Below are 17503 nucleotides of genomic sequence, written 5' to 3'. Positions count from 1 at the left end.
TGGGTCCTCCCAGCCATCTACCAGGGCCGGCCGTCTTCTGGACACGGGACACTGGGAACAGGAGGCCGTGGGCTAGGGCACTAAGGGTACCTCAGGATCTCCAATCTCCACACCCCCTTCCAACAGGAAAGTCCTCCAATCCCACCAACCACGCCCCACTCTCAGGGGCAGCTGAAACCAAGGTCCAGGCCCATGACATGCCTGTGGTCCCCTGCCAGGCACACAAAGGGTTGTGGGCATTGCTGCCAGGAAAAGGACTCCTGGGAGAGGGTGGGGGTGAATGAATGTGCCCCTACCCTCTGGATCCTTAGATGCCCAGGGAGTGGCCACTTTTCTAGCCTGGAATGGGAAGGAAAACAGAAAGTCATGGCTTTGAGGAAATCTCTTCCTGCCCCCCAACCATGTCCAGGCCTCAGTAGACCCACAGTGTAAGGTGGGGGGGGGCTCCCCAGGAGCAGAAAGAAACAAGGGACAGAGGTTGTGCAGCCCCACATGGGTCCCTCCAGCCAGCAGCCTCAGCCAGGGGGCCCCTCCTTCTAACAGCCTCCCTTCCTGCAGCCTAAAAGGGCCCACTTGCCCCCCCAAATCAGGCATGCTTGTGCACAGCTCCCCACAAATGGGCACTTCAGACAGAAGGTGACAAGGCTGCCTCTTACCCGAGCAGAACGCCATGCGCACCGTGTCCTGCTTGGCCATGCCCAGCACAGGCAGCAGGGAGCTCAGGACGGACGGCAGGAAGGGAACTACGCCGAAAGCTGAGAAAGAGGGCACGTCAGGGGCCTCTGCCAAGCCTTCCAGTGCCCTGTGCTCCTCCTACGGGCGCCCTGGGCCCCTCCAGCCGGGGGCAGGCTGCGTGTCACCTACCGTTGGCCACCGAGAGGCTGGCGAGTGTGTGCAGCACGGCGCAGTGTGGCAGGGCCCCGGGCTGCAGCCTGCACAGCAGTTCCTCCATCACCTTGTTGATGAACTGCCTTCCCACGGCCACCAGGACGCTACTCGCTGCCTGCTGCCAGTCTCCGACCAGGTCCTGAACCGAAAACACCAGCAGGTAGAACCTCTCCCTGAAATCTCCCAAAAGGCGAGACCAAGATGTTCTGCCCTCAGTCGCTGCCAGCCTCGGACAAGCACACAGCGTTCAGTGTCCCCAGAAAGTGTGGGTCACAGACGGGGGCAGGCACAGCCTCTCTTGGCTGCTGCCAAGAGACCCGACACACACAGGAGAAGCAGAGCCCTGGTGAGAGGGGGCTGCGCTCAGTGCCCCGAGAAAGTTAGGCCCAGCAGAGCCCTGCACCAACCCCAATGCCGGGCACAGCCCTACGCCCCGGCCGCACGCACACCACTGCCCTGAGTGTGCTCAGTTTCGGCAACTTGCTCTCTGCTTCAGCTGCTGCCTCTGAAAATCACAGGGGACTATCCCCCGCCCCTGCAGGGTGGTTCATGGGACCAAGGGGCCTCTGCCAGCCCAAGGCAGCCACACACCACACACCCTACACTCTCAAGGCTGCTGGGTAGAAAGGCCAAGAAACAGCTTCCCTTCCCAAGCCAGGACTGAGTCTGCGAGGCCAGAGGGCCTGCTGCATACCTTCATCTTGGTCATCTCGCTGGAGGCCAGGAGGATGATGGTGCTGGCTGTGTCCTTGTCCAGCTCACTGGCACGACTGCTCAGGACCCTCTCCATGGCCCTCAGGACTGCCGCTCGGTATGGGTGCGCCAGCTGTGGAGAGACGCCATCCAGGACAGTCCCAGGTGAGCCCTGCGCGCAGACGCTCTGAGTGCCTGTCGCGGCCTCGAGGCAAGACAGCACAAATCTCTCTGCCTCAAGTGGAGGAGGGGAGGGGCATACCTGATCACTCCTCATGCCCTAAGAGCCGACCTGCAAGCCTCATACTCTCAGCCCACCTCCCGAAGGGTGGACGGTTATCCTGTGCCACACAACCAACATGCAGAGGGCAAGGCGGGGCGGCTTCTCTCCTCCAGGGGCGGCCAGTAGAGTCTCCCAGTCACAAGATGCTCCCAGGACCCTTCTGCCTCCTCACCCCACCCTCCCCTGTCAGAGGAGGACATCCTCCTGTCCCCAGCTCAGCAGCCCTGGCCTCAGTCTACCGCTGCTAGGCTAGCGCTTGCATCCAGGGGCCCCTCCCCAAGGCTGCTTAAGGAATAGCACCGCCCACCGCCCCACCTTCTGCCCCACCCCCAGGCCACCTCTGTCTCCCAGGTTAACCCTCCAGAGTCCAGCCTCCTGCCTTCATCCTCCCCACTGACAGCCACCGCCTCTGTAAGTCCTACAAGCACGCACCACTCTTGCCTCAACTGTGGACACTCCAGGGACTGGGACTGGCTGCACTAAGCACAAAGCTGGGACCCGCAGAAGCACACAGCAGAGTAGGCCACTGCCCAACCCAGGAAAAGACCCTGGGGCGCCCGGCCACCCTGTGGTGACAGCGCCTCCCCAGTGATGCACCCACCACAGCCTCTCCCTCCACCAGGCTGACAGCAGCCTGCACCTGCAGCATGGCACCAGGAAGGGCAGACGCAGGGCGGCCCAGCGGCCCACAGGCACTGTTATCCATTCTCACATGGCTATAAAGAAATACCTGAGGTAGGGCACATAGACCAGCCTGGCCAACATGGTGAAACCCTGTCTCTACTAAAAAAAAAAAAAAAAGAAAAAAAAATACAGGCCAGGAACAGTGGCTCACACCTGTAATCCTAGCACTTTGGGAGGCCAAGGCAGGCAGATTATGAGGTCAGGAGTTCAAGACCAGCCTGGCCACTATAGTGAAACCTCGTCTCTACCAAAAATACAAAAATGAGCAGGGCATGGTGGCAGGTGCCTGTGGTCCCAGCTACTCAAGAGGATGAAGCAGAAGAATCTCTTGAACTTTGCACTCCAGCCTGGCGACAGAGCAAGACTCCATATCAAAAAAAAAAAAAAAAAAAAAAACCATCATAGATTTCATTTATATTTGGTAAAAATAATAATAATAATAATAATAATAGCTGAGTGTGGTGGTGCGTGCCTGTAGACTCAGCTACTTTAGAGATTGTGGCAGGAGGATCTCTTGAGCCCATGAGTTCAAGGTGCAGTAAGCTATGATCGCACAACTGCACTCTAGCCTGGGTGATGGAGTGAGGTGCTGACTTAGGAAAAAAAAAAAGAAATTATTCTCTAATATAGAATTTAAACAGATTTTGCCTGCAGAAGCCTTAAAGAAAGGGAGTCTTGTGGATCCCCCACCAGACTGGCTCTTACCTCACTGTGGTACCGACACCCAAGGATGGGAAATCTTTTTTTTTTAAAGATGGGGTTTCACCATGATGGCCAGGCTTGTCTTGAACTCCTGACCTCAGGTGATCCATCCACCTCGGCCTCCCAAAGTGCTAGTATTACAGGTGTGAGCCACCGCACCCGGAGAAGATGGGAACTCTAACGCTGAAAATCAACCCCAGCTGAAGCTCTTTCCCTGGAGACCTGGCAGGTTCCCCATGAACCAAGTGTTCCATGCTGAGGCTTGTGACCTACACTGGCTATTTTCAGAAAAAAAAAAATCACTCCCACTTGTGGGCCTGGGGATAAACCATGATCGTTTGTGTAACTCGTTCCGGAGAGCAGCGGTGAGCAAGCCTGTCTGCTGCTACTGATGTAGCAGACAGGAGTGAATCCCTAGAGAAATCCCACCTCCAAGCCAAAGGCAGTTTAAAGCCTGAAAGCCAAGCTACAAGTTAAATCCTCAGACCAGACTAAGAACCTGTCTTCCTGTTTGGCGTGCTTTCTTCTGGTTGATCTCCACCCTTAACCTATTTTACATGTATCTACCCTTTCTAATTGGTCCGCCTCTACACGTCATGTCCGCCTTTGAGTGGTGCCTTTGCTTTCACCTCTTTTGCATACTCACAAACCAATCAGCACACACTCCTCATCCTGGCCTATAAACACTCAGACTCAGTTGGTATAGAGGAGATGGCCTAGCTTCGGCGAAGAGACAACCTGACTTTGGGGAAGATGACCCATCCTTCCCATCCCCTCTCCAGCTCCCCTCTCTACTAAGAGCCATTTTCATCGCTCAATAAAATTCTTCTCTAGCCTCTTCACCCTTCAATGTCCAGTGTATCTTCATTCTTCTTGGGCATAGTACAAGAGCTCAGGAACCACCAAATATGGGTACAAGCTGTAATACAGGTGAGCTGGGGCACACAAGTGTGGCTGAGCAAGGCCCAGGCGGAGCATCGCTGGGGTTTGCAAAGTGACCAAGAAAATGAATCCTACATCACCAGCACTTTGGGAGTCCAAGGCAGGCAGACCGCTTGAGGTCAGGAGTTCGTGACCAACCTGGCCAACATGGCAAAACCCCATCTCTACTAAACATACAAGAAAGAATTAGCCAGAAATGGAAGCATGTGCCTGTAGTCTCAGCTACTTGGGAGGCTGAGGCACAAAAACTGCTTGAACCCAGGAGGCAGAGGTTGCAGTGACCTGAGATTGCACCACTGCACTCCAGCCTGGGCGACAGAGCGAGACTCTCTCAAAAAAAAAAAAAAAAAAAAAAAAAAAAATGAAGCATCACACTTTTTACAGCCCTGCCTCCATTCACAGTTGGAAAAGGCCCACTGAGGAAAGTTCTCGGAGAAAAGCGAGCACAGTAATGAGCCCCTTTAAATAAAAATACCATTGATGAAAAAGCTAAACTGTAAAAATACTTAACAAGGTTTATTCTGTGCCAGTACAAGTGACCATGGCCCAGGGAACATCTGAAAAAGTACACCCAAGATGGTCAGGTTAGTTTGGTTTCATACATTTTAGGGGACAGAATTACAGGCAAAGACATAAATCAATACATGGAAGGTATACATTGGTTCAGCCCAGAAAGGTAGGCCATCTCGGGGAATGCTGACAGGGCACAGGTGGACTCAAAGACTTTCCGACTGGCAATTGGTTGAGTTAAACTGGCTGGGCGCAGTGGCTCACACCTGTAATCCCAGCACTTTGAGAAGCTGAAGCAGGTGGATCACAAGGTCAGGAGTTTGAGACCAGCCTGACCAACATGGTGAACCCCATCTCTACTAAAAATACAAAAATTAGCCAAGTGTGGTGGCGCAGGCCTGTAATCCCAGCTACTCAGGAGGCTGAGGCAGGAGAATCGCCCGAACCTGGGAGGCGGAGGTCACAGTATGCCAAGATCCTGCCGCTGCACTCCAGCCTGGGTAACAGAGCAAGATTCTATCTCAAAAAAAAAAAAAAAAAGAGAGAGAGAGAGAGAGTTAAATTTTGCCTAAGGAGTTGAAGTCAGCAGAAATAAATGCCTGAATTAAAGGCTGCAGTGAAAGTCAAGGTTCTTGTTATGTAGACGAAGCCTCCAGGTAGCAAGCTTCAGAGATAATGGTAAATGTCTCTCTTTAGACCTTAAAGGTGTCAAACTGGCTCTCTTCCACACGAGGCTTACACGCCACGCGGCCGTCTGTGCTGCCACCATGTCTCTAGTGATCCCTGAAAAGTTCCAGCATATTTTGCGAGTACTCAACACCAACATCGACGGGCGGCGGAAAACAGCCTTTGCCGTCACTGCCATTAAGGGTGTGGGCCGAAGATACGCTCATGTAGTGTTGGGGAAAGCAGACACTGACCTCACCAAGAGGGCAGGAGAACTCACTGAGGATGAGGTGGAACACGTGATCACCATTATGCAGAATCCGCGCCGATGTAAGATCCCAGACTGGTTCTTGAACAGACAGAAGGATGCAAAGGATGGAAAGTATAGCCAGGTCCTAGCCAATGGTCTGGACAACAAGCTCCATGAAGACCTGGAGCGACTGAAAAAGATTCGGGCCCACAGAGGGCTTCACCACTTCTGGGGCCTTTGTGTCCGAGGCTAGCACACCAAGACCACTGGCCGCCGTGGCCATACCGTGGGTGTATCCAAGAAGAAATAAGTCTGTAGGCCTTGCCTGTTAATAAATAGTTTGTATACCGAAAATAAATAAATTAAATAAATAAGGTGTTAGACTCTTAGTTAAATCTCTTCTGAATCGGAAAAAGACCTGGAAAGGGAAAGAGATTCCCCACAGATGTAAATTTCCCCTAAAAAATATGGCTTTGCAGGACCATTTCAAAATATGTCAAGAATATATTTTGGGGTAAAATACTTAAATTTCTTTTAGAGCCCACTATCTGTCACACGATGCTATGCTAGAGTCCAGTCTGGAATTTGGTATCTTACTGTTACAAGGATCTGTTTTGTCAGAGTTCCAATCTCTGATTTGACCTAATGTCGGCTGGTTGTCTGAACTCCAAAAGGGAGCAGGTATAATGAAGAGTGCCCAATCTCCCTTTCTGTCATGGCCTGGAATTCAGTTTTTCAGGTTGCTCCTGGGTCCCCTGGGACAACAGGATGTTAGAGTAGGCAGCTAGGCAGACACGAACAGGGCAGGAGAGGCCCCCAACCAGGAATGTCAGGCGGTCATCAGGCGATGGTCAGGCAGTTAAGTGTCTCTCTAAAATAATAATTGGTTGTTGCCAGCATCAGGCAACACAGTCTCACAATAGACAGAAAACACCTAAAGCTTCTGCATGGGGGAGATAAGAAAAAAAAGAAAGAAAGCACCTAAGGCTGATGATCAGCAGCTTCCTGGTAGGATCTCAGGAGTTGGGTGAATGGGCTCCAGCATGCACAGCAAGGTAAAACGGTAGTGTTTAACCAGTACATGGCCTTTCTCCAGAAACATTCGGCTGGTGAGGGGAGAGCGCCTGAAATGAACATGTGCACAACTGCGTACAAAAACTCGAAAGGAACTTCCGGTAGCGGGACACGTGCAGGTGCCCAGAGATGACTCCTGGGAGCTCCGCACCCCCACCTTTTCCCCACTTCCAGCCCCCGGCGTGTCCTCCACCTGCTGTGCACCCACACCTTCATCACAGCCTGTGTAATAACCCTGCTCCTACGATTCACCAAACCTGAGGAGGGGGTTGTGGGAACCCTGATTCATTGCAGGTCAGTCAGAAGCACAGGCCACACACCTGAAGCTTGCGACTGGCATCGCAAGTGGGACCACCGTGTGGAACTGAGCCTTCCACCTGACCTCCAGAGAGATGGTCCCGGAACTGAATTAAGGACACCCATCCGGTGTCCACTGCACAACTGACTGCTGTTTGCTAGCAGGGAGAAAATCCCCACACATCTGTGTTGATTGTCGCGTGGTGTGAGAACAGAGGAAACAATGTGAGTTTGAGTTTTTCCACTCACAGAATTTGAAAATCCAGTTTTACTATTTTTGCTTCTCTTCCCCAAACCCCATCCCTCCCCATGGCCTGATGGCTCCTGAGGAGTCTGTGTATCCTGTGCTGGATGGACCCTGGCTGACGTGCACAAGACTGGACGTGCCTAAAACCACGAGGCCCAGCACCCCTCAGCGGCACAGATTGCATGCTACCAAGTCATGGGCCTCCGAATTCATCAAAACAGAACCACAAACACAGATGCCAGACGGGAGTTGAAACCTGTAAATTCCCAGGTGTACCCCAGGACGCTGGGCTGACGTCTGAGGCCTGGAGGGGGATGCGGCGTCACTTTTCCCCAGTGGCCCACATCTTCGCGGAGAGACACTCAGTGGGCTCTGAAACATGCATGCCAGCTAAGCAAGACACAGCCAAGTGAGGTGCAGCTGCAATGAGATCCACAAACGGCAGAAATTGGAGGCAGTGACCTAAACCTCCTGGAGCAGTCTGCAGGAGGAGGCAACAGGAGAGGACGAAGGGAAGGGAGGACTAGTGACCTGGGACGGACGGGCCACAGCCCACGGGTCGGCGCTTCCAGCTCAGCATGGGCTCACTATAAATACGCAATTTTGAAGGAAGACTTTTTCTAAATTCAGTTTTTAAAAACTGTAAAGACTAGAAAAGGGGTAAAATCAGAAACAAATTAGGACAAGCATGGCGCAGCTGGGGCTCAGAGGAGGATGCCCCAGACAGAGACCTCGGGAGCAAAATCCCTCTCAGACCTGCTCTGCCCTCCTCTCTCCTCCTCATTCTCCCCCAAGACAGCCATAAAACCTGTAAATATTGGCCAGGCACGGTGGCTCACCCAGCAGTAGGGAGGCTGAGGTGGGCAGATCACCTGAGGTCACCAGCCTGGCCAACATGATGAAACCCAGCATCTGCTAAAAACAAAAATTAGCTGGGCGTGATGGCAGGCACCTGTAATCCCAGCTACTCGGGAGGCTGAGGCAGGAGAATCACTTGTACCCGGGAGGCAGAGGCTGCAGTGAGCCAAGATTACACCATTGCACACCAGCCTAGGCAACAGAGCGAGACTCCATCTCAAAAACACAAGAACAAAAAAAACCACCTGTAAATATCACTGTAATTTCCCCCACCATTCTGTGTAAAAACCGGTCATAAAGAAATTCTCTGGCCAGGTGCGGTGGCTCACACCTGTAATCCCAGCACTTTGGGAGGCCGAGGCGGCGGATCACGAGGTCAGGAGTTTGAGACCAGCCTGATCAATATGGTGAAACCCCATCTCTAAAAAAAAGAAAAAAAAAAAAAAAGAAAGAAAAATTCTCACTGGGTGCTCATGGCTTATGCCTGTGATCCCAGCACTTTGGGAGGCCAAGGCAGATTGCTTGAGTCCAGGAGTTTGAGACCAGCCTGGCCAACAAAGTGAAACGTGGTCATTACTAAAAATACAAAAAATTAGGTGGGCATGGTGGTGTGCACCTGTAGACCCAGCTACTTGGGAGGCTGAGGTAAGAGGATAGCTTGAACCTGGGAGGCTGTGGCTGCAGTGACCCATGTTTGTGCCGCTGCACTCTAGCCTGGGTAACAGAGTGAGACTGTCTCAAGAAAAAAAATTCTCTGGCCAACCTTGTTTGACTGTAGGTCTCAGACCCCCATTCAAAAGGGTCCACCCCACCTAAAGGAAAGAGTGCTGCTCAGACAGGCCAAGGAGAACTTGAGACGGGCCCTGCTGGGTGCCCCCAGTGTGCTTCCATGGCTCACACCGTGTCCAAGCCCGCTTCTACACAGCTGCCTGTTTCTTCAAATCTACGCATAAAATGGATCACTTCCCAGGGCCTCTGGGCCTTCATTCTGAAGGCTCCCATGTCACATTAAAGTGTGATTAAATAAACTTGTTATGCTTTTCTCTTGTTAATCTGTCTTTTGTTATGGAACTGTCAGCCATGACACTTAGGATGGGTGAGGAAAGGTCATACTTATATTTTGCTACAAATTACTAAAAATAACAATGGCTTTTTGATATGGTTTGACTCTGTGTCCCCACTCAAATCTCATGTTGAACTGTAATTCCCAATGTTGGGGGAGAGGCTTGCTGGGAGGTGACTGGATTGTGGTGGTGGCTTTCTCCCTTGCTGTTCTTGTGACAGTGAGTTCTCACAAGATCTGGTTGTTTGGAAGTGTGTGGCACCTCCCCCTGCTCACTCTTGGTTTCCTGGCATCATGTGAAGATACGCTTGCTTACCCTTCACCCTTCCGCCATGACTGTAAATTTCCTGAGGCCACCCCAGCCATGCCTCCTGTACAATGTATGGAACTGTGAGTCAATTAAACCTCTTTCCTTTATAAATTATCTAGTCTCAGGTAGTTTTTTTATAGCAGTGTGAAAACAGACTAATACACTCTTTTAACCACCTTTAGTATTCTTTGGCCATATCCTCAAATAGCAAGGTCAGCCCTACTTTTGTCTGACAATTAGACATTGATTTCAGCATGTCTCAGGCAATGGGGTCTTTCAGCCCCAGAGAGAAGGGCTCAATGCCCAGCACCTATGTGGTGTGTTCACCAGGTTCATTTAAAGCCCAGAGGAGAGTTGCATCAGTGGGAAGATACACTGTCAGAGGTGTCTGAACCAGAGTGACTCCATCTTGAAGAGGGGCTGGGTATAATAAGACTCAGACCTACTGGGCTGTATTCCCAGGAGCTCAGGCATTCTTAGTCACAGGATAAGACAGGTCAGCATGAGATATAGGTCACAAAGACCCCACTGATAGAACAGAATGCAGTAAAGAAGCCGACCAAAACCGACATAGTGATGAATCTCTGGTTGTCCTCACTGCCCATTATACAGGAATTACAATGCATTGGCTGCTAAAAGACACTCCCACCAGCACCATGACAATTTACAGATGCCATGGCAACATCAGGACATTATCTTATATGGTCTAAAAAGAGGAGGGACTCTCAGTTCTATAAATTGCCTGCCATTTTTCTGGAAAACACATGAATAATCCACCCCTTGTTTAGCATGTAATCAAGAAATAATTTTTAAAAATAGCCAACCAAGGCTGGGCACGGTGGCTCATACCTGTTAATCCCACACTTTGGGAGGCTGAGACAGGTGGATCACCTGAGGCTGGGAGTTCAAGATCAGCCTGACCAACATGGAGAAACCCCATTTCTACTAAAAATACAAAATAATTAGCTGGGCATAGTGGCGCATGCCTGTAATCCCAGCTACTTGGGAGGCTGAGGCAGGAGAACTGCTTGAACCCAAGAGGTGGAGGTTGCAGTGAGCCGAGATCTTGCCACTGTTCTCCAGCCTGGGTGACAGAGCCAAATTCCGTCTCAAAAAATAAATAAAAAATAAATATAAAAATACAAAATTAGCCAGGTGTGGTGGCATGGGCCTGTAATCCCAGCTACTTGGGAGGCTGAGGCAGGAGAATCACTTGAACCCAGGATGCAGAGGCTGCAGTGAGCTGAGGTGGTGCCATTGTACTCCAGCCTGGGCTACAGAGTGAGACTCCATCTCAAAAAAGAAAAAAAAAGATAAAAATAATAAATGAATAAATAAATAATAAATTTAAAAATAATAAATTTATTAAAAATTAAAACTAAAAAACAGCTAAGACAGCTGACAGGGGAAGAAAGGAGAGACCCTGTCCCAGGAAGTGCTGCCAGGCCATGGCAGTGAGCAGATATTTTCATAGAACTGGGTTATTTGCCCCAGGAGATGGTAGCTGATAACAAGAAATAAATTGTACAGAGGTCCCTTTTTACATATCAAAATGTTAAATAAAACCAAAAAAAACGGCCTTTTGACACCACAAAAGCCTCTTCCCCTTCCCAGAACAGCCCACACCACACACGCTGAGAAAAAGTAGGAAGTGTGCAGAACAGTTTCAAACAATGCAGCGCTGATGCTGTCAGCGGTGACAGAACCATGAACCAAGGTCCAAAGAGGCCGAAATCCCAGGAGGCGAGAGCCAGCCAGGCCATGTCTGTCCTGGGGCTCGGGTCAGTGATTTGGCATCCCTGTGGGGCTTCAGAGAGACTTCCCAAGAGGCTCTTGCAGCTCTCCTGAGTAGGCAATGTTTGTGCCAGAGGAAGAACATTCCAGCGCAGCAAGGGAAGGCCCTGGCCCTTCCTGGGCAGCCCCTCCCTGAGGGTGCAGGAGGGCTGGCAGCGGAGGGCCCTTAGCAACTCTCTGAGTACTTACCAGTGCTTTCTAGTCCCTTGGGTTGATGAGATTCTCTTGGAAACAATCTTCTGTCCGTCGAGCAGGGACCATGGTCTGCCGCTCAGGCACTGAGCACAGAGACTGGCCATTAGGCTTCCACTTGGTGGGTAAAGGGGGAAGCAAAAAGTCTCAACCAGGAGGGTTGAACAATGCCGTGGTGAGAGCCCAGTCCGTCACGATGGGTCCCCAAGCTCTTTGGGGGACGCAGTCATACCCCACAAGACAAGATAAGGCAGGTTACCCATCCTGACATAGGCAGGCGCGAGGTTGCTTAGACACGTGGCCAGCCCTGTCTGATCCCAAACCAAGTAAGCCCCGAACGACCACGGCCCTGACACCATCATCCCCATCAAGGAGCATGAATACCTTGTCATGCTGCCGCAGGTACTCCTCACAGGCGCGGAGCATCTCCACTGGCCGCACTTCCCCGAGGGAGCACAGGGCACTGCAGACCTGCTCCTGCACCAGGGGGTCCTTATCAGTGATGGCATCCAGCAGGGTGGAGGACAGCTCTGCAGTGACAAAACCCAGTTAGTGTGTTCAGGCCCAAGCACCCTCCCCATCACATCCCAGCTGCCACTCCTGGAATGGACACACCTGTAGCCTGTGAGGATCACAGACACAGAGCAGGAGAGGGTACAGCTGCTTTCTCTCCTGTATAACCTCCCTCTGCCTGGACTGCCCACCTGTGCTGCTGTAGGGGACAGGTGCACTGAGGAGACAAGCTGTGGAGCTGCAGGGCTCAGATTTCAGCTGTCCCTGAGGAGCTGTCTGGCCAGCACACACTATTTAGCCCATCAGGGTTGAGAGACACAGAAGACAGAGCAGGCAAGAGGCTGTTCTGGTCCTGATCACATGGCCTGAGCATCCTTGAGGACACAGGCTCACTCACTAGCCGGACTCTTCAGGAAGGCTCCCTGAGGGTCTGTGTCCAGACAGCCTGGGACTCCCCATGGCCCCATTGCCCACATGTGGCCCTTGACAGGCAGGTGCTGGGCAGAGGGTCCAAGACCCCAGCAGTGAGAAATACATGAAGGAATAAAGATACAGCCTCATCCCATGGCTCTCAGCTCCCACGGACCAGAAGTGAATCAAGGAAATCAGTGAATAAATGTAGTGCCCTACAGGCAAGGCCAGGTGGTTCCCTAGCCAGTGACAACTGGCCCCTGCACACAGCAAACGGCAGGCCAAGTATCCCAGAGACTTGTGCCAACTGGCCACCCCACCCCAACAAGACCCTCCAGGCTGGGCTGGGGATGTCCCCCTTTCCTTTTGCTCCAGCAACACTATACCCGTGCTGCCAATGAGGACATCCCAGAAAGCACCTGCTGGGGCAGAGGAACACACAGGTCTCTATGTGTTCAGTGAGTGACTCAGTCTCCCCTCTGGGAAGGGGTTCCTTCCTGAGCAGGAAGCTGGACTTTTTTTTTTTTTGAGACAAAGTTTCACTCTTGTTACCCAGGCTGGAGTGCAATGGCGCGATCTCCACTCACCGCAACCTCCGCCTCCTGGGTTCATGCAATTTTCCTGCCTCAGCCTCCTGAGTAGCTGGGACTACAGGCACGCGCCACCACGCCCAGCTAATGTTTTGTATTTTTAGTAGAGACGGGGTTTCACCATGTTGACCAGGATGGTCTCGATCTCTTGACCTTGTGATCCACCTGCCTCGGCCTCCCAAAGTGCTGGGATTACAGGCTTGAGCCACCGCGCCCAGCCGAAGCTGGACTTTTAATAGCCCTGCATTTCCAAAGTCCAATAGTTAGATAAACAGGCTGATCCAAATCAATGAGATCTGACTGTAGCTAAGGCCACGTTCAGCCAGGCTGAGGCAGGTGGATCATCCGAGGTCAGGAGTTCAAGATAAGCCTGGCCACCATGGTGAAACTCCATCCCTACTAAAAATACAAAAATTAGCCAGGCATGGTGGTAGATGCCTGTAGTCCCAACTACTTGGGAGGCTGAGGCAGGAGAATCGCTTGAACCCAGGAGGCAGAGAGCTGAGATCACACCATCACACTCTAGCCTGGCCAACAGAGAGAGAATCCATCTCAGAAAAAAGAAAAATGGTTGATGGCTGGGCCCAGTAGCTCCTACCTGTAATCCCAGCACTTTGGGAGGCCGAGGCTGGTGGATCACTTGAGTTCAGAGTTTGAGACCAGCCTGGCCAACATGGTGAAAATCTATCTCTACAGAAAAAAAGAAAAAAAGAAAAAAATACAAAAATGAGGGCCTAGTGGCATGCAGCTGTAGTCCCAGCTACTCAAGAGGCTGAGGTGGGAGGATCCCTAGGCCAGGAGGCAGAGGTTGCAATGAACTGAGATAGCACCACCACACTCCAGCATGAGTGACAGAGCAAGACCACGTCTCAAAAAAAAAGAAAAGAAAAGAAGATTGAGGCCCTGTATAGTACCTCACACTGTAGCCAGGGCTTTGTGACGCTGAGGTGGAAGGATCACTAGAAGCTAAGCATTCAAGACCACACCGAGCGACACAGTGAGAACTCGTCTCTACAAAAACTAATTCTAAAAAATTAGCTGGGTGTGGTGGCATATGCCTGTAATCTCACCTACATGGGAGGCTGAGGTGGGAGGATGGCTTGGGCCAAGGAGGTCACTGCACTCTAGCCCAGGCCACAGAGAGAGACACTGTCTCAAAAAAAAAAAAAAAATAGCTTGAAGGACGCCCTAGTCCCTCCAGCCACGAGCTGACACAGCAGCAAGAGACTCCATCTATGAGGCAGAGAACAGTCCTCACAGACATCACATCTGCCAGTGTCTTCATCTGCGACTTCCCAACCGCCACTACTGTGAGAAATAAATTTCTATTATTCATTAATTACCAAATCTAAGATATTTTGTCACAGCAACCTGAACAGCCTTTGACAACTACTGGTTTTTGTTTTTGTTTTTCTGATGAAAACCTGGAGAAAACATGTTTATTCAACAGTCACTCCAGGTTGGGTGTGGTGGCTCAAGCCTGTAACCCCAGCACTTTGGGAGGCTGAGGTAGGTGGATCACTTGAGCCCAAAAGTTTGAGATCAGCCTAGGCAACATGACAAAATCTCATCTCTACAAAAAATACAAAAAAATTATCTGGGCATGGTGGCATGCACCTGTTTTCCCAGCTACTCAGGAGGCTGAGGTGGGAGGATCCCCTGAGTTCAGGAGTTTGAGGCTGCAATGAGCCATGATTGCACCACTGTATTCCATTTTGGGTGACAGTGAAAGACCCTATCTTTAAAAAACAAAAAAACAAACAAAAAAAAAAACAACTCGGCCAGGTGCGGTGGCTCATGCCACCTCCCAAAGTATAATCACTGCACTTTGGGAGGCCAAGGTGGGCGGATCACCTGAGGTCAGGAGTTCAAGAACAGCCTGGCCAAGATGGTGAAATCCTGTCTTTACCAAAAATACAAAAATTAGCTGGGAGTGGTAGCATGCACCTGTAGTCCCAGCTACTTGGGAGGCTGAGGCAAGAGAATCACTTGAACCCAGGAGTCAGAGGTTGTGGTGAGCCCAGATCTGCCTGGCAACAGAGTGAGACTTCGTTGCAAAATGAAACCAAAAAACCTTCAAACCACATCCTGAATACGACGTGTTTTTCTGAGTCCCAAACTCGAAGTTTGTGTGTGGGAGGTCTACACCTGCCCACATCACCCGACCTGCCCAGAACCCACCCAGGCTCCCGAGAGTAGGGTGGAAACTCCAGGCACCACTGGAGCTGATAAGAACCTTGGTCTGCCCTGAGCACCCAGAGGCAAGAGAGGCCTCACACCCGGCCCACCCCAAATCCCCATGCACTCACTCTTCATGTAGGACTCAGTCATTTCTGCGGCTTCAGCTTCCTTCACCCGGTGTGAACATGAACAACTTGTTTTCCAATCTGGAATAACCAAAATCACAAGATTTGATTCATAAGCCTCTACAATATCTGAGTTTGCATTATCATTAAATGTTCTGTGAACAATTTAAACAAATTTGTTCTGGGGGAAACATCTCTGTCACATTTTCTTTGAACCATTCCGGGAGGACAAAGGGCACCATGATCCTCAACAGTGTCCACCTCTCCTCCATCCCTGAGCACCCAGCAGCCCCTGCCAGCGCCTCACCGGCATACACAGGCTGGTCCACAGTGGCGCCTCGTCACCATTAGCCCCAGCAAGATTGGCTGCACCTCCACCTAGAGCATCCCCCTCCACACTGTGAGGAACTGAGCACGGGCACCATGGCTTTCACATATCGCATGCTACACGCCACCGTGTGCAACAGTGGTCCCAAAGAATCAAGTCCAGCAAGTGTCCAAGTTCCCTCTGCGTCTACACTACAGGCACACACTCAAGTCCAGTGTCTCAGAAAGCATGATCAGAAGGGCCACAGGCTCACCGTGAGCATGGCAGTCAGCATCCTGACACTCACATCCTCAGTCCTTTGAAGCTCCCACCAGCCCATTCCTTCCCTTAATCACCTCCTGTCCCCTACTCCTTCCTAACATACCCCAGAGAAAAATGAAGGAGAGACGCCATGACCATCCCTCATGAGGCAGGGCACCTCCCTGGGCTGTGCACACATGGGTTGGAGGAAAAGTAAGAAATCATGGAAATCTCGGTCAGGAGTGATGCCTCACACCTGTAATCCAGCATTTTGGGTGGCCAAGATGGGAAGATCATTTGAGCTCAGGAGTTTGAGCCCAGTCTGGCCAATGCGATGAAACTCTGCCGCTACTAAAAACACAAAAATTAGCCGGGCGTGGTGGCAGCCACCTTTAGTTGCAGCTACTCAGGAGGCTAAAGCACGAGAATCGCTTGAACCAGGGAAGCAGAGGTTGCAGTGAGCCAAAGACATACTGCTGCACTCCAGCCTGGGCAACAAGCTAGACCCGATCTCAGAAGAAGAAAAAAAGAAATCACAGAAATCTTGAGCTGGCGGAATTAAAAATATGTGAAAATTCTACCTCAAAGGGGAAGATTGATCTTGCCAATACTCCAATGACATGAGAGAAAATACACCTTTTAAAAAAATAAACCTGCTTAAGGCCAGGAGTTCGAGACCAGCCTGGGTAACATGGGAAGACTCCATCTCTACAAATAAGGCAGAAATTAGCCAGGTGTGATGGTCATCATCTGTATTCTCAGCTACTCAGGAGGCTGAGGCAGGAGGCTCACCTGAGCCCAGGCTGCAGTGAGCTGTGATCATGCCACTGCACTCCAGCTTAGGCAAGAGTGAGACTGTTTCAAAAACAAACAAGCACTTTGGGAGGAAGAAGCTGGTTGACTGCTTGAGCTTAGAAGTCCAAGACCAGCCTGGCAACATGGCAAAATCCCATCTTTACAAAAAATACAAAAATTAGCTGGGCATGGTAGCACACACCTATAGTCTCAGCTACTCAGGAGGCTGAGGTGGGAGGACTGCTTGAGTCCATGAGGTAGAGGCTGCCATGAGCCAAGATCGCACCACTGCACTCCAGCCTGAGTGCAGAGTGAGACACGATCTAAAAAACAAACAGGCCAGGCGCAGTGGCTCATGCCTTTAATCCCAACGTTCTGGGAGGCCAAGGCGGGTGGATCACTTGAGGCCAGGAGTTTGAGATCAGCCTGGCCAACATGGCAAATCACCACCTCTACTAAAAATACCAAAAAAAAATTAGCCAGTGAGGTGGCTCATGCCTGTAATCCCAGTTACTCAGGAGGCGGAGGTGGCACAATTGCTTGAACCTGGGAGGTGGAGGTTGAAGTGAACTGAGATTGCACCACTGCATTGCACTCCAGCCTGGTCAACAGAGCAAGACCCTGTCTCAAAAAAAAAAAAAGGAGACGAAAAGAAAAGAAAAACAGGGCCGGGTGCAGTGGCTCATGCCTGTAATCCCAGCACTTTGGGAGGCCGAAGCAGGTGGATCATCTGAGATCAGGAGTTCGAGACCCGCCTGGCCAACATGGCAAAACCCTGTCTCTACTAAAAAAAAAATACAAAAATTAGCCAGGAGTGGTGGCATGCACCTGTAATCCCAGTTACTCAGGAGGCTGAGGCAGGAAAAT

At 51.1% G+C, this 17503-nt stretch overlaps 2 protein-coding genes across 6 annotated transcripts in view; one reads left to right on the top strand and one right to left on the bottom strand.

Annotated features, from left to right (window-relative positions):
* Positions 1-17503, bottom strand: part of MROH1 (maestro heat like repeat family member 1) — a 112671-nt gene that overhangs the window by 77964 nt on the left and 17204 nt on the right. For all 5 annotated transcript variants that reach the window (XM_074387281.1, XM_074387282.1, XM_074387284.1 and 2 more), the window contains 5 exons: positions 15277-15354; positions 11838-11983; positions 1583-1714; positions 865-1027; positions 657-755 (listed from right to left, as the gene is read on the bottom strand). In XM_074387281.1, the coding sequence (XP_074243382.1) occupies positions 657-755; positions 865-1027; positions 1583-1714; positions 11838-11983; positions 15277-15298 (562 nt within the window). In that variant the 5' untranslated portion in view covers positions 15299-15354. Of the gene's footprint in view, positions 1-656; positions 756-864; positions 1028-1582; positions 1715-11837; positions 11984-15276; positions 15355-17503 lie in introns of those variants that run through there.
* LOC101053818 (small ribosomal subunit protein uS13-like) lies at positions 5452-5979 on the top strand. Its single transcript, XM_039464518.2, has one exon. It carries the CDS (start codon positions 5470-5472, stop codon positions 5869-5871), a length of 402 nt encoding a protein of 133 aa, XP_039320452.1. The 5' UTR covers positions 5452-5469; the 3' UTR covers positions 5872-5979.

The sequence above is a fragment of the Saimiri boliviensis genome, chromosome 15, assembly GCF_048565385.1.
Source record: "Saimiri boliviensis isolate mSaiBol1 chromosome 15, mSaiBol1.pri, whole genome shotgun sequence".
Taxonomy (NCBI): Eukaryota; Metazoa; Chordata; class Mammalia; order Primates; family Cebidae; genus Saimiri; species Saimiri boliviensis.
Note: the sequence above shows the minus strand (reverse complement) of the source record. Positions and strands in the feature narration are given on the sequence as shown.

Bases quoted from the DNA above. Each gene is read 5' to 3' on its own strand.
- LOC101053818 (XM_039464518.2), top strand. From the start codon at position 5,470: ATGTCTCTAGTGATCCCTGAAAAGTTCCAGCATATTTTGCGAGTACTC.